The sequence below is a fragment of the Chiroxiphia lanceolata genome, chromosome 24 (genome assembly GCF_009829145.1).
Source record: "Chiroxiphia lanceolata isolate bChiLan1 chromosome 24, bChiLan1.pri, whole genome shotgun sequence".
NCBI classification, from domain to species: domain Eukaryota; kingdom Metazoa; phylum Chordata; class Aves; order Passeriformes; family Pipridae; genus Chiroxiphia; species Chiroxiphia lanceolata.
In genome coordinates, this window is record NC_045660.1 from 4,243,379 (window position 1) to 4,267,126 (window position 23,748).

The following is a 23,748-nucleotide window of genomic DNA, read 5'->3' on the forward strand; positions in this document are numbered from 1 at the left end:
GAGCTTTGGATAAGATAGAAAATAGAAAACTTCCATGGAGAGTGTTGGGGACCAGCAGAGGTTCAGAAACAACTGAACTCCTCGTGCAATTATCACTCACGTTACTTGTCACACAAGGTCAGGTTCCAGATCCCACGACTGGGAGAACACTTTGATTTCTTGGGAATCAAAGATTAATTGCATGTGCCTGAAAGTGACCCTTATCAGCTTAATGGCACTGGAAAAACAAAGCAAGAGGCTACAGGAAGCACTTTAATTTAATGGAAACAAAATTAATGACACACACACTTGGAAAAGTTAAGGTGCTGCTTTTTTCAGTTTTTATGGAACCATTCCCAGCCACTTAGTTAAAAATTACTCTTTGAGAAGAATGAAACTACAGCAGAAGTATTAAAAAAACTCCTTCAAACCCAGCAAAGGAACCCACAACAAAACCCAACCAACCAAAACCCACCAAAGAAACCTTAAATGGTCAAGTCCTGGTAGATAAAGTCTGCACATGCTGCTGTTCTCTGTTTATCTAAAGTTCAGATCTTCAACAGAAATCTATAAAAAGCAGCTGCATTCAGAGAATACTTTGACATTAAAGGTGACAGACATTGGGGTACAGAGTCACCACTGTTCACACTGGGGAACTGTGCATGTGCAGCTCTTTAAGATTTTTTGAGGAAATATCTAAAAGAATCCCAGCCAGGCAATCCTTATTCTGCCTGTTTTGCTGGAAAAGCAGTTGTGTGGTGCAGGCACCTTTCCCTGGGTTAAACTGATGGCCAGTGTTTATTTTCCTGCCACTGAAATCCATGAGGAGACTACCTGTTTCCAAGCAAATTAGGGCTGTCAGAACTAATGCTTCTCCACTGTTAAGTGCCACTCTAAGTTAAAGCATTTGCTGAATAAGAGTTCTGTAATACAGCCATTAAAGTGATTTCTAATATTAAATTCATATCCATCCAGGGGCCACGGTGACATTTACCACCTTTTAAAGTGGAATTGGAACAATACAACGTTTGTAACAAGGTTTTGCCAACAACATTAAAGAGGCTACTTCTCAGTCATCTGAAGGACTCGAGAGCAATTCAGAATTCCATGAGTACAAAGACACAAGAAAGTTACTCCTTTCATAAAAGAGTTCATCCACTTATGTTGGCCTCAGCAACAAATTCACTGCTGTGTAATATATTCTACACATGTACTGAACTCTTTGATTCTACATGCAGACATTCACAGAAATCAATTTAAAGGTACTACATTCCATGAATTATTGGGTTGGTTTTTTTACCTCAGACCCTCCAATTAAAGCCACAGCACTGCGGGGTCAGAACTCAACGCTCCAGCCTGGCTTTAAAAACCGATATTGGTGGCAGCCTGCAGGCAGCAGGACCCTCCAAAGAGGGTGTTCCAAACTGCAGAGCTCCCCCCGGTGCCATCCAGCTCGGTGCCTCTGCCGCACTCTGCAGTCTGCAGAGGGAATGAGCCTCGGGAGAGGAGGGAGGCTCACAAATCTCAGCATCCCTGCATCCCTAAAGGTGTGCTGCATCCCTAAACCCTAAAGCCTTGCTGTCCTGGCAAGCACACAGCTCAGCACTTCATTTACAAGTGAACTGACGCCTCGCCAGTGAAGGCTTAAAATTAGTGAGAGCTGAAATACATCCAGCAGGAATTAAACCCGGAGAAAAGCAGGCACAGGGCCCTGGTTTGACAGGCTGATCCCTGCTGCTGTTCTGCCTCAGACAGCACCATTCAAACGGCATCACATGAATGAAACAACTAACAAAATATAGCAACAGCCTCCTCCCTTCCTCTGCCTTGTACCAGCCACTTCTACTGCATCTCTGCTCTTGAATCCCTTGATTCCTTCCAGACACGGGCATTCCCGTTGTTATCCATCTCCTCTGGAATCCAGCACCAGCCATTTGGTGCCTGGGAACCTCTGACAGTCATTGATCTCTCTGGGCACATCACACATTTCTCCAATTCTGATCACTGCTGTGTGATAACACCAGGCTGAAATGCTTCCTAACCTCTGTAACCTTTTTATTAGAGAGGCTCAAATATATTCCACGATGCCAATTATAATTCTGAGTTGGTTCTTAATACAGGGAAAGATTCTTGCAGATAAACACCTAAAATCTGGGTTATCCAATTTTCTGACACATGTTAAAAAATCTGGCCTGGGTGACCTGACAGAGGTTTAAGGACAGGGCTCTCCCTACAAACCAGCATATGGCATCTAATCCTGTAGGGTAATAAAGGAAAAGAGGGAAGGATGGACACATCCATGAGAGGAGCAGGGCACCAAACAGGGAGGAGCAGTGATTACAGTGCTGCAAATTCTCTGAGAGGTCAATTGATTGCTAATGTACACTGAATATAAAGATTTATTCATAACCCAACACTGGCTGTGCTCCCCCTTTGCATTTTCAAACAAATAATTTTCCTCCTTATTCTTCCTCCCCCTTCAAGTGCCAGATGCCATTTCCTTTCTTTTTTTTTCCTCCTTTCCCCCCCCCCCCCTTGTTCTTTGTTCTCTTTTTACTGCCCCCAAAACAGATATTGTGCTTGCTGCAAGGTAAAAATATTGCAAAAAAATCACTGGAAAAGGAACCAATTATGCACCCCAAACCCAAACTGGTGGCAAATTAAGCCTCCATTCCATCCCACTATTTATCAGCAAGGCCCAAGGGCTGGAAAGGGAATGTTGGCAGAACTGATGGCACGTTTCATTTTGCAGCCTGACTCATCCAAGACAATGGAGTGGGTGCCAAACACACAGGTAGGCTTTGGAAAGCTGAAATGTAGCATTTGTGTGGAATTGCCAAACAGGCAACAACCCCCACCTCCAGGTTACCCATCCAACACCAGCCACAATACTGAGAATGCTGGAGATTTGCAAATAAAAAAGCTTTATATGTGCAAACACAGAAATACATCTATATAAGATTATTACTAGTGGACAAAAGAAGCAGGACAGAATGAGCACAGCAAGTATGCAAGGGAAAAAACAGGACTGCTGGGAGGTGGTATGTGTATTGGAAACTACCATGGGAAATCCTTGCCAACTAAATATTTGGAAAGGAAGAGAAATGTAAAGAATCCCAGGAAACTTCCCTGACTACTTATTCAGTGTCTTGGCATAGAATATACCCATTACTGAACTATGGAAGTGTAAGGAAAGGAAGACAAAATAGAAAATTCTTACAGCAGTTCTGGAAGCTGAAGCACAGGGATATAATCAGCAATCAGCATTGTGGTGCTGAAACAAGAGGCACTGTCAGCCTGAAAACACCAGTGTCCAGAACCCAAAATAAAGCTAAAGGAGCCACAGTGAGTGCAGGGAGTGCAAGTCACAGGCAGAGGGAAGTGATATTACATGTACCATTGGGGTTGACACAGTAGAACACATTTAAATGTAGGCTAAATTAGATTTGAGACCTGGATTTAAGTTCAAGTCACAAAAGGCAGCTCTGCTGCTTTGTTACAGACCTCCGAGGCAGCTGCTGAAGAAAATGTTTTATCCTGTATAGGAAGCTTATTTAAAAAAAAAAAAAAAAAAAAAAAAAAAGAAAGGGGCCAGAATAAATCAGCAGGAAGAATCATTATGGATTTTTAAGAAAAGCCTAAAAAAAGCCACATTCCTGGAGGTAGTAACGACCTGCTACAATTTATTTGGCTGTCAGCAGAGTCAAAAAGCGAGTCCCTGGAAATCAGCCCTGTCAGGATTTCGGTGGCAGAGGGAACCAGGAGGATCTTAAAGGTCGTGGTATCCAGAAATTCTGCCCTTGTGCCAGTGGTGGGTATCTCAGGACCACCTGGAGATCAGACACACACACACCCCCCTCCTCCCTGGCACCCTCTTGGCTGCCAGCCCAGGTACTGCCTGTGATAAAGAGCAATTTACATCCAGAGCTAAAAAAGAATCCTGATTCCAAAGGCACATGCAGCATTTAAGGGCCATTGTCAGGGAATCCATGATGCAGCATCAATCAGCTGATGGGACAGCCTGAGTTAAAGCAAATCACATGTGGAATTCATCTTGAAACTTCACCAGCTACAGAATTGGTACCAAGTGCCAATATGACTCAGTAGAGCCCAAAACAAGCAGTATCAGCAATAAAGCTGAAGGATTTTTAAATAGATGAAGGATGAGGACTGGGAAGAGTTAGGAACAAGCAGTAACAAGTAAACTTTAATTGCTTAACTGATGACAAGCTGCAGTGAACACTTTAATTAACAATTAAGGTTTTAATGTGTGTACACTGCCAAAGGTATAAGATGTTAATCACTTCAGCATTTTTCAGCTATCCATTGCCATTGTTCTACAAATGAACAGGCAAAGGTTGGAACACACACTGTGGAAATAATAAAAGATCTCAAGATTCCTACCATTAGTGTGTTGGGTTTGGAGATCTGTTGAAAGCACAGTTATTTTTGATTATATTAATGTTCTTTCCACAGATACTGCAATACTTCCAAATAGCAAAAGTCTTTGCACATAATATTAGAGTGGGATTTATCAAGTTTGTCACACAGGCCCAAGTACCTTAGAGCTGTAAACAGGGAGTAAAACCAAACTGAAAAGAAAGAAGGGGTAAAAAAGGAAGAAAGGAGAAGGAAGAAAAAACAGGTGAATGGAAGAAGAGGTCGAAAGAAGAATAGGGAGGGCAGCTGTTGAAAATTGGGAGGGGAAGGGGGGAAGATTGGTCAGGAGTAACTTTGAAAGCATTTATGAAAGGCTACCATTTAATTTAGGTAGTGAATGCTGGGGAAAGTATTTTAAAGAACAATACTGTAGGCTGTGAACCCTTAGATCAACTTGTTAAAAACAACACTCCACAAAGTGGCAAAAATTAACATTCAGGGAGGCAGGTTATTCACATTTTTCAGTGCAGCCCAGGATTTTGTATTTCTAACTCTGTTCTGTGACTAGAAATTATTTTTCTATCGCTTCTTAAAATCTGCTGCAGATTTACACGTGCACCAGAGCTTCACTGCAGGACAATTCCTTCTTTGCTTCACCTGCTCCAAAACTCTTCCAGTTTCCCAGCTCTCAACTAACTCTCCCACGTGTCTATTAGTGACAGCTGCTTTCAAAGACTGCAGAGGGAACAAGGATGGGAAGATTAGTCTTAATTTAAAAAGCAAACAAAAATCCTACAAGAGTTAAGCATCCCAATCCTGCTGTTTGCTCAGCCTGGATGCTTTGCTTCTAACACCATGATGGGACCTCCTGATAACTGTATTTACTGGGCTTGTGTTCGCTGATGGTGACAATTAAGATAAGCTGAGTAAATAACTATAGTAATTACATGAATTTAGGCATCTATAGTTCCGTGAGAAGTTACCTGTTGGAATTATGGGGGGCAAAGAGAAAAAAAAAAGGAGAAAAAGCAGAAGGAAAGCAAAAGAAATAAGAGAAAGAGCCACAATCCATGTGGAAGCACCTCTCTCTGGTTAGACTTACAGAGAAGAGCTTTCACACTATTTCTCTTTTCTTTCTGTGTATTAATACTTTGAAGACACTGGTTATTTCTGTTTATCAAAATGCCACGTGAAACAAAGACTAAAAATCCCATTTCTGCACTGTAACATTCCAGGAGAAGTTTGTGCAGGAAGCCAGAGCTGTTCACACACCTACAGCAGCTCTACCTGCTGCACACACTCATCACCTGCTGTTCCTCTCATTCTGGTTTGCCCTCCTTCTCTCAACCCCACCTTGCCTGCCAGTCACCTCAAAGGCACATCATTGTGAATGACTTCTGAAAATTAAGTAATTATAAGCAATTCCTTACATATCTGAATTATTCTCCCAAGACCAGTCATCTAGAATAAGAATTTCTACACAAGGGATGTTGCTCTTTACAAGCAGCATTTTCTCAAATCCTGGAAGTCTAAAACAAGGGGTTTAGAGTGCTCTCATGTAGAGATTCACTACAAGTAGGATAAGCAGCACACTGTGACAATTTTATTCCAGTCAGAGCTCCCTATCAGCTGTTTCCTTTATGCAAAGTTAACATCTGAATTGTATGAGCTTGCTCAAGTTTCCAAGCTCTGCATACATCAACCTCACTGAACTAGAAACAGAAATGGGCCACCACACTTACTACAACTTTCACAAGGCAGCTTCAAAGCCTCTTCTGACCCAAACTCCTCTTTATTGACAAATACATAATTGTTGTATTTCATATAAAATTTTGCGTACTCGGGAGGGCAGAGTTGTAAAAAACTCTTCAAAATAAGCTCACAACTGTGCTGGAACTGCAGGGATCAGTGTTTTAGTGCATTCTGCATGCAAACACCTGGAAAGCATTCCCAGACACATCCCACGTGGATCTCACTTCACTGCTGCTCCTTTTCTCATCCCAGAGGCCAGAGGTGAGCCGGGGACCTGCTGTGGTCCCACCACCACCAGACCACCCACCCCTGCTCCAGGCATCTCCCACCCGAATTCCTGCTCACATCCCTCACTGCTACACCCCTGGCCTCTCATGTGCTCCCAGTGCAGACCTGCAGCACAGGCACCTCCATCACCACGTGAAAAACAACTTTCTTAACCTTTGCACGAGGGGGCCAAGCCACCAGCCCAGATGTTCTCCTGCTCCACCAGCTGCTGAACCACTCCAACGTGTGGGCTCTGAGCTTTGGCACCTCTGGGAATGCCCAGACATGAGACCCCACTGAGGAACCTCCCCAGGGAGATACAGGTGAAGCTGCAGCGAGTAACTCAGAGCTTTGGAACCTCTGGGAACCCCCAGCTGGGAAAACCTCCCCGGGTGAAGCTGCAGGGTGTGGCTTGGAGTTTTGGCACCTCTGGGAAGCCCCAGACATGAGACCCCGCTGCGAAACTTCCCAGGGGAGATAAAGGTGAAGCTGCAGCGAGTGGCACCTCTGGGAACACCCAGCCGTGAGACCCTGCTGGGAAAACCTCGCCAAGAGAAGCTGCGGGAGCTTTGGCACCTCTAGGAAGCCTCAGACATGAGACCCCGCAGGGAAACCTCCTGGGGGAGATACAGGTGAAGCCGCAGCGAGTGGCTCTGAGCTTTGGCACCTCTAGAAATGCCCAGCTGTGAGATCCTGCTGGGAAAACCTCCCCAGGTGAAGCCGCAGCCAGTGGCTCTGAGCTTTGGCACCTCTGGGAACCCCCAAACACGAGACACCCCCCCCCCCTCCCGCCCGCCCGGGGGAGATACAGGTGAAGCCGCAGCGAGTGGCTCTGAGCTTTGGCACCTCTACAAACGCCCAGCTGTGAGATCCTGCTGGAAAAACCTCCCCAGGTGAAGCCGCAGCCAACGGCTCGGAGCTTTGGCACCTCCGGGAACCCCCAGACACGAGACCCCGCCGCGGAGCCTCCCCGGGCCGTGCAAGCGGAGCCGCAGCGAGCGGCACCTCCGGGACCTTCCAGCTGCGAGACCCCGCCGAGAAACCAACCCCCGGGGAAGGGCGGGGGGACACACACGGCGAAGGCCCCCAAGGGCGGCTCCCTCCCCCCCCGGCAGCACCTTGGCCAGCAGCTCCCCCGCCCCGAAAGCGCGCGGGGGGCCCGTGGCGGTGGCGGGGCCGCTGTGAGGGGTGTGTGTGTGGGGGGGGGGGGGGTGACAGGGCCGCTGTCCCCGCGCCGCTCGGTACCTGCCGTAGATGCCCTCGGTGATGCGGTTCCGCTTGAGCGGCCGCCGCAGTTTGCTGCAGTCCGCGCTCCGCCGCTTCATCCCGCCGGCCCGGCGCGGCCCGGCCCGCCCCGCTCACGGCAGCACCATCCGCCCCCGCCGGGGGTTCGCGACGCGGCTTCTTGTTGTTGGGTTTTTTTTATTATTATTTTATATTTTTTCCTTTTTTCCCGGCTCTATATTTTTTTTTATTTTATTTTCCCTTCCTCACCCCCTTTTTTTTTTTTTTTTTTCCTCCGGTTTTTTTTTTTTTTCTCCCCGGGAAACAAAGAAATAAAAATAATTCCTGGTCCGTCCCCTCCCCGCCGCGTCCTCCCCCCTCCCTTGCGCAGCCGCCGCGCAGCGCCCCGCCTCCGCCGGCGCTGGCCAATCAAAGAGCTGGCCCTGCCTGAGTGACAGGGCTTGTAACCAATGATCAGCGTAAAAACGCAGACAGACGGCCCAGTAAACCAATCGCGACGCTGGAAAGTTAGTTCCGCCTCGTGCTGTCGCGCGACGTGCCCACCCCCTTGATTGATGGCCGCGGAAGCCAGTCAAAGAGAAGGGTTTGTGATTGACGGCTTTTCCAGCCAATCGCTGCACGGATTTTGGTCTCCGCCCACCCACTGTCCTACCGGGCTGGTTCCCGCCCCGCGTGGTGACCGACAACGAAGCTGCCCAATGGAAGAGGAGCACAAAAATAAAAGGACAGCTCAGCCATCCACTCGGAAACGGAAGAAGGAGGGCCCAATTTCCTCTGTCACCCTAGCCCCGAGGTACCGCCCCTCACGCTTGATTGACAACCTCCCTGGCAAATCGGCTGCTGGGGAAGGGAACGCTAAGTCCCAGGTGCAAAGGCAAGCGGCGGCAGTTTGTGCCGCCCGCACAGAGCGACCTCTGCTAACGGCCCGCCGGGGGGCAATATAACCCCGCGGGGTGACTGATAGGCCGCTCCGGCCAATAAGCAACGCACACAACTGAGTGACAGGAGAGCGCTCCAATCGCAGCGCAGGACGCGAGGCCCGAAGATGCGGATAGGCCAATCAGAGGCCGGGAGGAGCCGGCGCTCGGCCAATGGGAGAGCAGTTCCTAGGGGCGGCCTGTGGGGAGGGGGCGGGCGCTCGGCGAGGGGCGGGGTCGGGCGTGTCCGACCGCTGCCGAGTCACGGCCGGGCAGCGGCGCCGCCCCCGGGGTTGCGGGTTCGAAACCCGGCTCGGGCTTCTCCGCGCTGTGCAGCGCCCCCGCCTTACGGCCCCTGCAGAGCCCCCTCCCCGCGGCCCCTTCGGTCTGTGGGAGCCGTGAGGGGAACAATGGCGGCGCCGCACCTGAGGGAGGCTGGCTCGCGGGCTGGGCCCCGCCCGGCCCGGCTGGTGGCGGTGCCCCGGGACTGGGCTGGGCCGTGGGCCTGCCGGGCCTCCCTGGGGATAATGGGCCTCCCTGGGGATAATGGGCCTCCCTGCAAAAGGGTAGGCGGTGCTGAGCTGAGTCTGAGCAGTGCGGGGCTCGGTACAGCGTTAAAACTGGCCCAGGAGGCTGCCCGGCCCTTGGCTGAGTCATGGGGGTGTTGTCGTGGTGGTGGAGCTCTAATTTAGAAACGCGGAGTCACGGGATGGTTTGGCTTGGAAGGGACCTTAAACCTCATCCAGTCCCACCCCCTGCCATGGGCAGGGACACCTTCCACTATCCCAAGTTGCTCCAAGCTCCGTCCAACCTGGCCTTGGACACTTCCAGGGATGGGGCAGCCACAGCTTCTCTGGGCAACCTGTGCCAGGGCCTCCCCACCCTCACAGGGAAGGATTCCTTCCTAATATAGGAGTTATTCTGTGCATCACCCTGTCTGAGATCACCGAGCTTTGGTCTCTCTGGGAGGGAGTTTAAGTTGTGAATCTCAGTATGAGCTTCACAGCGTGGCATGTCATCCTGAGGGAAAACAGGGGTAAATTCCTCTCCTTTGGTGTGTTTTCCCTGAGTGTTAACACTGATGGGATTTAGAAACAGGTGTCAAAAGAGCTCACTGTATTCATTTCACCCTGGTGAAATTGTGGATGGAGTTCTGGGTCATTCTGGGTATGAGTCACAGAATGGTTTGGGATGGAAAGCACCTTAAAGCTCATCTCGTTCCAACCCACTGCCATGGGGAGGGAACCTTGGAGTCCAAGGATTTGGATTATTGTACCCTACATCCTGGTTTGGCAGGAGGAATGTCCTAAAATTAAGGTATACTGGGTTTTTCCTGCATATTTTTTTTTCTAGTAGTTGTTTCTGTCACCAGCAGGTGGCTTTATACCCATTTCTGGGCACATTTATACCCATTTCTGGGTACTGTTGGTGTCTCAGCTCAGCCCTCAGTTTGTAGCGGCCTCAAAGCAGAAAGTCTGAGATGTGGTTAAAATCCTTTAGTCTGAGCAGCCTGAGTAAAGAGGGTTCAGTTTACCAGAAGCACAGTGGATACTGAGGGGATACAAATGTTTCTTCCAGTGCTTAAAGTGGGCTTATAAAAAGGAAGGAGAGGGACTTTTTATACAGGCAAATGGTGACAGCACAAGAGGGAATGGCTTTGAACTGCCAGAGGGCAGAGTTGGATGGGATATTGGGAAGGAATTCTTCCCTGTGAGGGTGGGGAGGCCCTGGCACAGGTTGCCCAGAGAAGCTGTGGCTGCCCCATCCCTGGGAGTGTCCAAGGCCAGGTTGGACAGGGCTTGGAGCAACCTGGGATGGTGGAAGGTGTCCCTGCCCATGGCAGGGAGTGGAATGAGATGGGCTTTGAGGTCTCTTTTGTTGGCTCCTGATTTAAAGCAACAACAAGGACAAACACAAAATCCCCGTGTTTACCAAAAGGCTCAGAACCCTTAAGGCAGCAGGTACCTTGTAGCCACACTGCAGCAACAGGGGTTGGTACAGCTCTGGGTGAAGGCAAGGTGGGAATTAAAGGCTCATGGGGCTGTGGGTCTATGGTTTGCTTCCCAAACAAAAGTGCTGTCTGTGCCTTCCCAGCCTGGGAATGCCAAGGATTTCCAGAGGATACACTGTAGCTGTTTCAGTGGCCATACTATGAACAATGGACTGATCCCACAAGCAGCAGAGGAAGTGCTGCATCTTCTTGATGTGTCCAGAGATTCCTGATTCTCTGGTGTGGAGTTGGATTCATCATGTATGAGAAGCTGTTCCTTGGGATGTGGCTGTGGAGCTGTAGAATCACACTGAGCATCTCAACAGGACCTTCCCCACCTTCCTATGAAGGGAATTGGGTCCAGGGTGGACACCAGCAAGGTAAATAAATAATAGTTTTGCATGAACTACAACATCCTGCTCTTGGGAATCCATGTTCTCCTTTCTTGCCTTTTAGCTGAGCTGCAAGGCTCACCAGCAGCTGGGTGGAAGGTGTCCTGGAGCATGGAAGGTGTCCTGGAGCATGACAGCACTGGCAGTTGGATGTGTCTCTGTTCACAAGCAGTTCTTGGGTTCAGTCCATGTCTGCTGTGGTAAACTGGGGCTCCTGACGTGCCAGATAAGGAACTGTCCCTTGCCAACGCCTCCGGGGCTTTTTATCTCCCTTTGAGTTTTTATTCCTGCCACCCCCCCCCAAACCTCCTTTGCTATTGGTTTGAGGTTACTGGAGCATTTTTATAGGAAAAAGAACATATCAGTGTGTTTGTGCCTGATGTAGTCGAGTGCACGATGCCTTCCAGTTACCTCAACTTCCGAAACAGCGTTCCCTGGCTGATCCTGCTGCTGGAAGTTCTTTTCCTCATCCGCTCTTACTTTCTCCTCTTAGAACATGATGGTCTGCACTGGGTGTACAGCTCCTACCCAGGTAAGACTGGCAGACTTGCTGGGGAAGGAAGGACAATCCCAGCTCCTGTTGTGCCGAGCAGCAGAGATGGGATTCAGTGAGGAGTAGAGTGTTTTTACTGCCTTTAAACACCCCGCCTTGCCTGGTGTTGTGGGAATCTATTTATATCAAAGCAGTGGCAGTGAGCCAGGACACAGGTGATGCTAAATTGCATTTTTGGTCTGTTTTCTGCTGCCTGTCTGAGGCAATCTTGACTCCATGGAGGTGACTCTGCTCCTTGTTGAGTCCCTAATGTGTCGCTGTGTTCCAGAACAGGGAACTCAGGATGGCACCACTTTCCATTTGAATGCTTGGTGTAAATAAATGAAGTTAATACAGTGGAATGAAGGCTTTAAACATAGTCTGGAGGTGTGTTTTGTGCCTTGGAAGTGCTGTTGGACTGTGCCACAGCCGTGGTGTGTGACAGGTTTATGGTGTTGTGCAAATACAAGCCGATTCCTCGGGACATTCCTGTGTGACCCTCCCTGTTTTGCAGCTGGAAAAATGGGACCTACTTCCCCAGCAGTTTGGTGTTTTCCTCTAGGAACCAGCCAGCACAACCATATGAGAATATGACTGTTAGCAGGTCCCAGGGACAATTCCAGGCTTACAGATCCAAGAGCTTCCACCTTGGACAGCTTTTCTGTCCACTTTTATGCAATAGTGCTGATTTCCATGTTAAACTCTCCCTGCAATTTCTGTTCCTTCTATGAGGGCATCATAGAGGTTTCTTCCCTAATGCCCTCAAGGAATGGATCAGCACTCATTCACAGTAACTCTCCTTGAAAATTTCAACTTAAGCTCTTTAGATTCACCTCAGGAAAACTGAATGTCCAAATTTCCTCGCTAAATGTCCTTCATTTCTCTTGTGCTTTTTGACTCCTCAACCCCCATCCTATGGCATCCATTCAGAGCACTTTGTAAAAATAGATTCAGGGTCAAGGAAATTGGTTTTTTGATTACTTATGGGTTGGGAAGAAAGCTCTGGAATTCTCTGCAAGTACTAAATGGCACTTGAATTTTTATTTGGAAGCTTCTTAGTTAATTGTGATTTTTAATATATTTTTTTTAAAACCAGGAATCCAGTCTGCACTAATAATTTCACTGCTGTCTTGGTCTTTTCTGTCATGCAGACTTTCAAGATGTCAACCACATGGTGATTTTTGGATTTGGCTTTTTCCTGATGGTTCTGAGAAGATGTGGGTTTAGCAGCACTGGATTCAACCTCCTGATCATTGTACTTGGTGTCCAATGCTCTGTGTTGGTAGAAGATTTATTAGTTTCCTTGTCTCTAGAGGCAAAGGAAGGTATTCTGAAAAGGTAATTAGTTCATGTTAGAATTGGAATCATCCAGAACTGCTGATTGCTCTTTATGGAGGTTAATGCCTTGTTATATGGACCTTTTTGGGAATTAGCATAGTCATATTTGCAGACATTTTGGAAGGCTTTGGGTTTTTAATGCATTTTACTGTGTGTCATTCTTTATTGGCCCTGCTGTCATCCTGATACAGAATAATTTTTTCCTTTTCTTTCATTTCTTGCAGTATAGCAAAGGCTTTTATAAGTATGACAGCTGTGGTCATCTCCACTGGAGCTGTTCTTGGGAAGACTAATCTTGTGCAGCTAATTGTGATGACACTTGTGGAATTAATAGTTTTCTATGTGAGCAGGTGGATCAACAGGAGATACCTGGAGGTACTGTAGCATAATTTCCAAACACATGGGAGAAAATTTCACTGGGACTTTGGAATGTTGCCTTTTTTTGCTGGTTTCTTGGTGCTGTGCTGACAGGAACATCGGGGTGTTTTATCTCAGATCGTGGCTGTGTTTTCATTAAAAGATGAAGTCTGACTTTGGGATTATACTTAAGGACATCAAACTCCAAACCCTGCACACTCTATATCTCTATACCTGTATCTTTGGCCTGGAAGGGTGAGCTGATCTGATGGATTGGGGTGCAGTGCATTTGGCCTTGCCAACACCCAGACCATCCCCCAGAGATGAATGAAAGCCCTGACCCCTGCTAAGGCACTAAGTGCCCTTAAACTTTACCCTGTGCCAGTTCAGCCTGGCAGATTTCCAGTGGGAATGGTGTCCAGCAGCATCAGGCCTGCAAACATACCCCAAACTCTCTATGTGTGGATCGTGTGTTTATGAGCTGCACTGGGTTCAGATAACTCAATCTCATGTAAGTAACTCAAGCATAAGCTGAGGGACTGTGAAAATAAGTTGCTTATAGGGAGGTAACATGAACAACTGTATCAGGAACTGCATCAAAGGCCCTAAACAGACCACAAATTTGAATGTTCTGTTGGTACAGATTGGAGATCATCTCAGCCTGATGCACGTGCACCTGTTTGGAGCCTACTTTGGGCTGGCAGTCACCTCCTGTTTCCCTGAGCCCTCCCCAAGGCTGGACAAGAACAGGAGCACCCCAAAGTCAGACTTGTTCTCCATGTTGGGTGAGTCTTTGGCTCCAGCGCCTCAGCTGGAAGAAGAGGTTGCAGTGAGAACATAAGGGAGGTTTTTGGGGTGCTGGGCACAGCAGGCTGAAGGTTTTGAATCCAAAATGCAGGTGTGAGTCAGCCAGGCATAGAAAACTGCTGCTGTGGCTGGTGGTTTCTGACAATGGGCTGGTGACTCTCAGCATGTTCCCTACCAGGCCACTCCTGCAACGGCTGTGGCTCAGTTTGCTTTTGTCACCCTCAGCATGAAGGCTGTGCCAGGGTAACTGTTCCTTCTCCAGGTGAACCATTCCCTGTCACAGCCCACTTGTCCCCTTTGGGCTTGTCTAGGCACGTTGGGGAGCAGCCTGTGTGCCAAAGCTGAGGTCCTAACGTGTATTTTGGTAGAGCTCCCAGTCCCCACTGGGGCCAAGGCTCAGTTGTGTTTGCAAGGTGGTTGCAGAGATATAAATAGGCAGTCCCTGCCTAGTAACATAAATGAAAAGATAAAAGCCTCATGAAGGGTGGGGAGTGTGATACAGGCAGGCCCACAAGAAAGCATCTGAGTGAGGACAGGCTGAAGGTGTGGGAGGCCCAGCTTTGTCCTTACAGAAGCAATTTGGTTTCTTTATTACCTTGGCTTCTGTTGTGTAACTGCCACCTGCTGAACTAAGATCTTCCTGCAGGGGTCCACAGAGTCTAATTCTTAGTCAGTCTTTGCCCAGTCGAGGCAAAAGAAGTTTAAATGCTGCTCTTTTGTGTTCCTGGAGTTCTTGTTTGCTGGAGAATCCAAGATCAGTATTTTCATCTAACTCATCGAGACATTGTTAAACCTTCATTATAATTTTAGGGCAGCTTGCTACAACCAAGTGCTTGCTATTTGGAGTAATTATATTGTTATTTCTTGAATAATTCCTGAGGTAACTTGGGTAGAAAGGTGCAACTGAGCAGGCACATTCCTTGGGAAGAATCATGAAAGAGGTGGAGAGGATTCTGTTCTTATTATTCAGTTCATCCTCATTTCTCTTCAAACCCTGCCAGGAGACAAGACAACCAGCAGCAGTCATACTGGTAGCCAAGGCAAAAGACACACCAAAGTGCAGTTGGGGGTTTTTTTTACAGTGGTTTGTACCATGGGGGCTGTTTCCCTTCCTCCCTGGCTTTCATTCTCTCACAGCTGTTTTTGAACAGTAATTCCACAGTTCCATGAAAAGGAGCAGAACTTTTGACCGAGGGGCAGGTGCCTCTCAGGGCTGTCTGCTCCCCTTTCTTTACAGTTTGGGAGTTACAGTGAGTGCAAACTGTGGGCACTCCAGATGTGCTGGATTCACTGTGGTTCAGAGCAGGTAATGAGAGTTTCTTGTGTTTGTCTCCAAGGCTGTGTCTTTCTCTGGGTGTTCTGGCCAAGCTTCAATGCTCTGCTCATTCAGTCCAGGATGAATGCACTCCTCAACACCTACTTGGCCCTTGCAGTGAGTGCTGTAACTGCCTTCCTGTTGTCTGCTCTGACCTCAAAGGATGGGAAATTCAGAATGGTAAGGCACGAGAGAAAAATCCCTTCATGGAGAAGATTTTTCTGTTAATCTCAGTAATACACTGATAATATAATAGCTGTTAACTAAAAACAAGTCCAGGCTCTCAGCCTGACAGTCATCAGATAACAGAGTGGTTTGGGTGGGAAGAGACTTTAAAGCCCATCTTGTCCCACCCCTGCCATGGACAGGGACATCTTCCACTAGCCCAGGTTGCTCCAAGCCCCATCCAACCTGGCCTTGGACACTCCCAGGGATGGGGCAGCCACAGCTTCTCTGGGCAACCTGTGCCAGGGCCTCACCACCCTCACAGGGAGGGATTTCTTCCTAATATTTAATCTAAACCTTCACTCTTTCCATTCAAAGCCATTCCCCTTTGTCTATCACTAAATAAAAAGTCCCTTAACTCTATGTTCTTATTTTATTTTACAGATTCATATCCACAGTGCAGCACTGGCTGGTGGGGTCACTGTTAGTTTTACAGCAGAGACAATCAGTCATCCTTGGATTGCCATGATTTTGGGTCTGCTTGGCAGTGCCATCACCATATTAGGATCTCACTGTTTACAGGTAGTATTCAAAACCTGAAGTTATTTTCATATAAGCTGTGTAAACTTCTTTTCCAGTGTAGGATACCTCAAGAGAAACCTCTTTTTCAAAGAGATTAAAACTAAGGAACCCGAGGTGCTTTGAGCAGAGTGCAGGGTTGGAACTTGCAAATTCCCTAGGTCTGCAACAGACAATATGCAATTATCAGCTTGTGTTCCTGTGTATCAATTAAATCTTTCCTTCTTCCCAGAGATGCTTGAATCCTCCTCTCAAAATTCATGATACTTCTGGAGTTCATTTCACCTTTGGCTTGCCTGCTGTGCTTGGAGGTCTTGCCCAAGTTGTCCTCTTAGTCATAAGAGAATGGACTAATTCATCGAGGTACTTAAATTTTTGTTATTAAATAATAAGCTTAAATGAGCATTATTGCAGCTGCCCTGAGAAGAGTTCTCATACCTACAGAGAGCCTGAGTGTCATCACAGATAAATTGTTTTATACCAGATAACCCAAGATAATCCCTGAAGTCCAAAAGGTCAGTAAAAAAGGGCTTTGAGAGTTGAGCAGACTTTGGATCAAAACTTTTGTATCAGTTTTGGGTCCTCTTTTCTGTCTCCCTTTTTATTTGACATTAAATACAGCAGAAATGGGAGATGAAAGCTGGGAATGTGCCTCCTTCCAAGACTCTTTTTAGCTTTTGAGGTGTTTTGAGGAGCTTTGTGTGCAAAGAGAGGGGAGGGAGAAATCAGAGTGCAGCATGAGGGCCTTATACTTCTAGTCATGTTCTTACTGAAACAAATTTAATGAAGTTTTAGTACCACAGTGATGGTTTCTAAGGAGAAAATATGTCCCCTAAAGTCTGTATTAGTTTTCTGGTAGGATCTCCTAAAACATCCAACTGCAGCTGCAGAGAGATTTGGGAATAACAGAGTTTTGATGAGAGGTTTTGATGTAAAATACTGTTTATATACAGATTCATTCACAGTCCTGATGCTAAATTCAGCAACTGTAAAAGGTGAAACACTTGTTTTCCTTTTCAGTCTGGGTTATTTGGTCCTTCTTCACCTTGGTGCCTTCTGCCAGACCATCAGCCTTGCCTTGCTAACAGGTTTTATCACAGGTCAGTATTGAAACACAGGTTCCAGTAATTTCTTCAGTGTTTCCTCAGGGCAAGTTTCCCTGGGTAAATTATTTGTAAAGCAGCCACAGAAACATGAATGCCAGGGGGTCTTCAGAGCCAGCCTTTTGAAGAAGAGATGTGTTGCACATCAATAACCCAGCAGCACCATTCTTTCAGTGCTCAAGTTTATTTTAACCGAGGCTTAACAGCTGCCTTCACATTTCACACAGGAGATGTGTGAAGATGAAAATATTTTTACATTTGGGTATTGTCTTGGTGACAGAAAATGCTATTTAGGGCTTGTCACTTCTTGTGCCAGTCGGTGTAAATGTGCAGAGATTCACCAACGTCAGGAGCTGCATCATTCCAGCACCAGGCCTTTGATCAGGAGTGGTTTGGGATCAGCAGGGCTCACGTGGCTCCCACGTGATGTCCTGTTTTGTGGCAGCTGCTGCTTTTCTAGAGCTGTTAACTCTGTCTTGAGTAAAACAGAAATGGCTGATGAAAATTGCTGTGAAATACACTCTTAAAACGATTGTTTTGTGATCTGAAACCTTTGCGTTACCTTGAGTGTAATTAAAAAGTTGAGCAGGTTTTTATTCAGCTAAAAGAACCAAACATTCAGTGCTTAACCAACTGTTTAAAAATCGAGATACATCCGTCTCAAACCCCAAGCTAACAGTGCTGATGAGCCAGATTGCTTTAAATACACAAGGCATTTTTCATGCAAGAAGTTAATATTTTTGATGTAGTTTTAGAGTCTAGCAGGCTGTTTAATTGGGTTTTACCTAAAGCAATTAATTTTTAATATCAATAAGCCTCGATCCTGGCAAGCTTCTCTCTTTGTGTTAAAGGTCAGCTTCAGTCAAGGGGCTCTGCTGAAGCATTTAGTTCTGACTTTGTATTTTGATCTGTGTTACATTTGGATACATGTTACTAAGAAACTTCCAGTTACACAAAACCTTCCCCCTTTCCTGATGTTTATATTTATATTGGATATGTCTGTTTTTACAAATAGGTTTTATCTTGAACACCAGACTGCTTAAGATCATCCCTGTATCAAAGTACTTCGAAGACCAGTTTTACTGGGAGGTAAGTTTAAATGTAAAATTAACTGTGTGAGAGTATATTTAGCACCTTGATGAAGAACTTTGGGTATTGAATTAAACATATAAAAAAAGGGGATATTCCATTTCACAGCACATTTTGTTTGATGCACAAACACAGGGCTCAAGCACCTTTAGGTGCTCGTTGAGATGCTGTATCTGAATTACAGAGAAAAGAAATGGATGAAAATAAGCTTCTAATCAGGTTTTCCATTGGGGTTTTTTGTACAGTGATTTTGTGCATAAAATGTTCTGACACAAGAATTTTGCCTTCACAGTTTCCCCATTTGGCTGTTGAATTTTGAGTGCAAGATCCCAGCTGACCAAGATAAGATTTTCCTCTTTGTCACTGGAGAAAATGAGTAGCTATGATGGGTTGAAAGAGCACTGAAATACCAGTTCCCAGGCCCACAAAAGCCATCCCAGTGGAGACACAAAAAATTAGTATTAAACTAGTTATTCTCCAAAGATACTGAGTGTAAATTCACAGATGCAAACTTGCATTTAGCTTTTCTGCTTTGTTGGTCTTGCCTTAAATAAGATATGTACAAAAAAGGTTGACTGCATTCATGGCTGTAATGGCTTATCAATCCAAATGCTTGGAAACTTTAAACTATTTTTAGCTCCCAAGTTTAAAAGCCAAAATTATGTATTTCAAAGTGTGTTTTTTCAAGGAGCACTTCTTATCTAGAAAAGTACTCAACTGCATGTTTTTAAGCTAAATTGATTCTGTTGAAGGCCTTGTTAAGGAAGGATTTGATGGGTGAGCTGGATCTGGGCCAAACTCTGCATCCTGCCAGACTGAACTCCTTGAGTTCTCTGACTGCTTAAAGACAAATCTGTCATTACTTGGCTCGGGCTATTTGGAAGTTCAGATGGCAAGAGGTTCAATTGTTCTTCCTGTGCATGGTGTCCCTGAAATCAATTTGGTATTTGCTGCCAAATCTAAAATAAGAGCAGACCTCAGGTCAGTGTCTGGGTAGGGACAGCCTGTACCACCACAGGGTCAGCTGCCACCTGAGGGGACTGAGGGAATAATCCTCAGAGCCACCTGAAACCAATGCCAAGACCCAATTTTGGAAGTGGCTTATTCCAAGACAAGCAGGGGACTCTGGGGCCTAATCACACAGAGGATTCTCTGCAAGTGCACCCTTGTTTATAAGTGGATTGTGATCCTCGGTGTTTGTTCTTCGTCTCAAAAATAGCTGACACAGAAAAAAGCTCTTTCCAAAATGCTTACCTAATAAAGAAGTGAAAATGTGATTGTTTTTGTTTATTCAGCACACATGTTAAAAATGAATGAGGAAACCCATGACATTGAGGACCAGGCTGTTCTTTGATGCTCACTGACCTCATTCATTCTTTAGGTGTTGAGCAAAGCAGGTCACTACAGTTACAGAAATGAAACAGGTTCCAAGTGATGAAAAATTACTTGCAGAGGAAGGGCCAGTTTTCTTTGTTTCTAGGCCACAAAGGAGCCAGTGATCTGCTGAGTTAATGAGCTGCCCACAGCTTCCACCAGCCTGGACACACAGAGTGTTACCTCACAGTTAACTCACCACTTACTACGTGAGTAACAGTGGGATCCAGGCCCAGCTTGTGTTCTTCACTTTCTTAACTTCCCAGGAACCAACCAAATGTAACTTGTGCAACACAAACTCCTGTTTTCTGTCTTTTAAGTGACTAATATTTTATTCCATTTCCCTTATCATTGATTTCCTGAGCAACTGGCCTGGGTGAATGCACAGGAAGGGGCAGACACAGGATCAGAACTCTCTGATCTGAGCAGCACCTTTTTCCAGAGAGAGAATTCCATCTGAAGAGAGAATTCCATCCTTTTCTCTCACAGTGGTTAGAAAACAGCTGAGCACAAGCACTGTGGATGAGCTACTTCCATCTAGAGCCACTATTTAATTTGTGCCTCTCCAGTGTCACCCACAGCAAGCTGTTACTTGCCAGAGACTTCCTCATTATCACCACAGGATAAATTAAATATTCAGGGAGAGGTAAAAAAAAATCCCCAACCAACATAGTTCTATATTATGCAAGAAAAGCCACACACCAATAACCTTTGAAACTGAAGAAATGGTTATATTGTCCAGATACAGGAAATATTTAATAAATATATGTTAAAAAGTTGTTTTAAAGCATTTTAGTAAGTTTTTCTTCGTAAATAATGTCATAGAAACAGCTGGTTAAATACATCCATATTCCATTATCCTGTTTATTTGTAGCAAATGTATCAGAAAAGTGACTCCACTGTTACCTGTAGCAATTTTACATTTGTCAAAAAACACCACGACATTTAAGTGGACGTACAAGAGTAAAAAAAAAAAAAATCAAACACAACAGAGCTGGAATTTTTAGTGCTTTCAGCTTTCCTTGATTTATCTTCTGACATAATGGAAGGTCACGGTTTACAAAATGGTTTTTACAAAATTTTGGGGGTGTGCAGTTAAAACCCAGCCTGGCCAGGGCACTTCCAGAGGGGAGTTCACTGCCACAAATCTTCCGTGCGACCAAACTTGAAGACCAGTCCTCTGTTTAAAACAGAATAAAGGGACATAATGAGCACACAAGGGAGCAAATCAAGTTTTAAAAACATGATTTCAGGGAGCAAACTGTGGTATTTGCAAACCCACTTCTCTGTCCTGCACGAAACCTGTTGCAGACAGATCCCAGAGATCTGCTGCCTTCACTGGTTTATTCACACAGGTCTGGTTACAAAACAGGGCTTAAGGGAAAACCAGATTACAGCAAGTTTCAGTTTTTGTCATAAAAAACAAATTAGATAAGAAAGAACCAAAGGAAGATAGGCTTACCCGAAAAAGATGAATGCATTCTGGAAAAACACAGCTATTCCTGGGTATACCACTGGTTTTTCTAACAAAAGGAAAAAAAAAATCTCTGTAAATTTTTTTGGAAGTGATTTTCAAGCATATCCCATTTCTGACACCTTTTGCTAATTTAGCATAAAGGCTCTGGAAGCAATCTTCACAGAGTCAGTAATTTTTGTTCTGGGAATAAGTGCTCACCCAGGGAATTATTCCCAGAAAACTGCAGCAGTTTAATTATATTTGTACAGTTCCCAGTCGAGCAAGACCTGTGTTTCTAGAGGGTAGTCAGAAGTTTGTGACTTAGAAATAGAAAAAATCCCTCCCAATGTTAACACAATGGGACAGTGGTGTGTAGGGAACTAAAATATTCAAACAGGGACTGCCTAGAAACTATATAAAAATAAGCTCTAAAATTCAACAGCCATTTAAAATATTTTAAACTTCCAAAAACGGGTCAGGCCTTACCTTTGACAACGTAGCCTCCAAAAAGGATCCACATGGAAGCAATGAGAGATCCAAAAGCCATCATAAACCCAATGAACAGCCAGATCCGAGCCCCTGGAACGAGACAAGAGGGATGTTTGGTGCCTGTGTGTGAAGATGGGCACCGTGGCTCTTGCCTCAGGCACACAAAGCACAGCCTGGCACAGCTCTCCCAGTTTTCCCAAGGCTCAGTGGATTCCCAGATCTGTACCTGTCTGCCCCAGGCAGCCCTCGCTGTAACTGTCCCCCCGCACTTGGCCGTTGGACACCGCGTTGATCCTGAGGGAGAAAACCAGAAAATGGGATAAATCCCCTCTGTTTGAAGCCTTCTGTTAATTGCACAAAGGAGTGTGTGGCTCTGATCAAGGAATGGCCCTTACATCAGGAATGCAATGGTGGCTATAACCCCACAGGCATGGTAGGAGTGGTTGAAGTCTTCCACTTTAGGGTATTTCACAGCTGCATCTATGATTATCCACCAGCCTGTAAAAAACTAGGGGGGAAAAAAAGAAGGAATATGGCTTAAAGTACAGACACAAGCCCTTTTACAATACCTAAGACTGCTCTAGAAAAAAAATAACACTAATATATAAAATCATTCTTACGATCTCCAACAGGGTAAAGTGATGGTATAAGTAGTTTTGCTGTTGGCTTGGGAACAAGGTTGAATGCAAAGCCAGAGATTTCCCTACTCCAGCAGTTACTCCATGAAGCTCAAGAAACAGGTGGATGCAAGAACCCAGAACAGATTTTGTTCCTAACTTTGCTGCTAGGTACAAGGACAATGTATCCCTGTTCTTCCTTTTCACAGAAGTGTTCAGGCTGGAAAAGTCCTCTGCAATGGTGGAGTCCAACCACTAACACAGCACCACGTTCACCACTAAACCGTGTCCCCCAAGTGCCACATCCACACATTTTTTTTGAACACTCCCAGGGATGGTGACTCCACCACAGCCCAGGGCAGCCTGTTCCAATGCTTTCAGGGAAGAAATTTTCACAAAAATCCAACCTAAGCCTGCCCGGGCACAACTTGAGGCTGTTTTCCTCTCATCCTGCCACTTTGTTACCTGGAAGAGAGGAGCCTTCCAAGCTCTAACAACCTTTAGCTCCTGACAGCTGACTACACCTAGGGGGCCTGACAGCAGGGCAAGCAGAGCAGTACCAGCACTCCCGCGGCCACAGAGGCGATGGTGTTCCGCTTCTCCCCCCAGTCCACGCACTCCGAGCACCTCAAGCTCTCCAGAAAACCGGACATTTTTTCAGCACTTGGAAGAACTGGAGGAGAAAAAAAACCCCAACAACAAACAAACAAAAAAAAAAAGCAAAAAAAGGGGAGGTTTATTTCCGAGAGGAAACCATCGAGCCGTGCAGGGGAGGTTCGAGCTGCCTGAAAACCGCACGGCCCGTGCGGAGCGGCCAAAGCCCCGCCGGTCACCGGCCCCCGCGCTCGGGAGGGGTGCGGGGGCCGCGGCTCTGCGGGCGGGGAAGAAGCCCCGCGGTCCGTCCTGCTCAGGGCCCGCGGTCACCGGCCCCTCCCGCACCCCCCACACTGCGCGCCCCGCAAAACCCGCGCACCTCGGACCCGCGCATCCCCCACACGGCGCGCCCCGCAAAACCCGCGCGTCCCCGACCCGCACGCCCCCGATCCCGCACCCCGCGCACTGGGCACTCTCGCCCCCCACACCTCGATCCCGCACCCTGGGATCCGCACCCCTTCAGCCCCGCACGCTGCGCACCCCGCGCAATCGGCGCGCCCCCGACCCGCGCAACCCCCCCAAACTGCGCATCCCACCAAACCGCGCATCCCCGATCCATCACCACGACCCGCGCACCCCCCCCAAACCGCGCACCCCTGGTCCCGCATCCCGTCCCGCACCCCCCACCAAACCGCACATCCCGATCCCGCACCCCCCCAAATCGGGCACCCCTGGTCCCGCACCCCGACCCGCGCACCCTCCCAAACCGCGCACCCCCGATCCCGCATCCCGACCCGCGCACCCCCCCAAACGGCGCACTCCGATCCCGCGCCCCGGGCACTCTCGCCCCCCGCATCCCCGGTCCCGCACCCCCTCACCCCGCACCCCTCGCACCGTCACGGGACGCGGCGGGGACCCCGCGCATGCGCCGCGCGCGCGCAGGGCGCGGGGGGCGTGTCCCGAGCGCTGTGGGCGGGGCGGGGACCCGGGGGAGGGGACGATGCCCGCCCG

The 23,748-nt window shown here is 47.1% G+C and overlaps 3 protein-coding genes across 12 annotated transcripts in view; 1 reads left to right on the forward strand and 2 right to left on the reverse strand.

Moving 5' to 3' along the window:
• The window catches only part of MACO1 (macoilin 1), a 30,082-nt gene extending 22,214 nt beyond the window's left edge, over positions 1 to 7,868 (reverse strand). Inside the window, exon 1 of the mRNA XM_032710072.1 lies at positions 7,624 to 7,868. Within this exon, the coding sequence (XP_032565963.1) occupies positions 7,624 to 7,703 (80 nt within the window). The 5' untranslated portion in view covers positions 7,704 to 7,868. The remainder of the gene's footprint in view (positions 1 to 7,623) is intronic.
• A 404-nt stretch (positions 7,869 to 8,272) lies between these two features.
• LOC116797892 (RH-like protein) lies at positions 8,273 to 19,484 on the forward strand. Of its 4 annotated transcripts, none has more exons than XM_032709804.1 (11): positions 8,273 to 8,416; positions 10,635 to 11,454; positions 12,606 to 12,792; positions 13,017 to 13,167; positions 13,793 to 13,934; positions 15,294 to 15,451; positions 15,881 to 16,018; positions 16,248 to 16,378; positions 17,036 to 17,115; positions 18,134 to 18,207; positions 18,500 to 19,484. In XM_032709804.1, exons 2-11 carry the CDS (start codon positions 11,319 to 11,321, stop codon positions 18,524 to 18,526), a joined length of 1,224 nt encoding a protein of 407 aa, XP_032565695.1. In that variant the 5' UTR covers positions 8,273 to 8,416; positions 10,635 to 11,318; the 3' UTR covers positions 18,527 to 19,484. The 4 variants fall into 4 exon arrangements, with proteins under 4 accessions (XP_032565695.1, XP_032565698.1, XP_032565696.1 ...); XM_032709807.1 differs by having other exon boundaries at positions 10,987 to 11,454; XM_032709805.1 differs by lacking the exon at positions 8,273 to 8,416 and adding an exon at positions 8,794 to 8,925.
• Positions 19,485 to 20,288: 804 nt separating this feature from the next.
• TMEM50A (transmembrane protein 50A) lies at positions 20,289 to 23,730 on the reverse strand. Of its 7 annotated transcripts, none has more exons than XM_032709811.1 (7): positions 23,623 to 23,677; positions 22,704 to 22,816; positions 21,922 to 22,034; positions 21,753 to 21,820; positions 21,524 to 21,616; positions 21,044 to 21,104; positions 20,289 to 20,761 (listed from the first exon to the last, which is right to left on the reverse strand). In XM_032709811.1, the coding sequence occupies exons 1-7, from the start codon at positions 23,660 to 23,662 to the stop codon at positions 20,716 to 20,718; spliced, it is 534 nt and encodes a 177-aa protein (XP_032565702.1). In that variant the 5' UTR covers positions 23,663 to 23,677; the 3' UTR covers positions 20,289 to 20,715. The 7 variants fall into 7 exon arrangements, with proteins under 7 accessions (XP_032565702.1, XP_032565703.1, XP_032565705.1 ...); XM_032709812.1 differs by having other exon boundaries at positions 20,417 to 20,761; positions 23,632 to 23,730; XM_032709814.1 differs by having other exon boundaries at positions 20,417 to 20,761; positions 23,616 to 23,688.
• Between the last annotated feature and the right edge of the window lie 18 nt (positions 23,731 to 23,748).

Coding starts and splice junctions, on each gene's coding strand:
- LOC116797892 (XM_032709804.1), top strand. CDS start 11,319: ATGCCTTCCAGTTACCTCAACTTCCGAAACAGCGTTCCCTGGCTGATC. Junction 15,452..15,880: donor AGGATGGGAAATTCAGAATG/GTAAGGCACGAG, acceptor TTTATTTTACAG/ATTCATATCCACAGTGCAGC. Junction 17,116..18,133: donor GCTAACAGGTTTTATCACAG/GTCAGTATTGAA, acceptor TTTTACAAATAG/GTTTTATCTTGAACACCAGA.
- TMEM50A (XM_032709811.1), bottom strand. CDS start 23,662: ATGCGCGGGGTCCCCGCCGCGTCCCGTGACGGTGCGAGGG. Junction 22,035..22,703: donor CTGTGGCCGCGGGAGTGCTG/GTACTGCTCTGC, acceptor TTTCCCCCCTAG/TTTTTTACAGGCTGGTGGAT. Junction 21,617..21,752: donor GGGCTGCCTGGGGCAGACAG/GTACAGATCTGG, acceptor GTCTCGTTCCAG/GGGCTCGGATCTGGCTGTTC.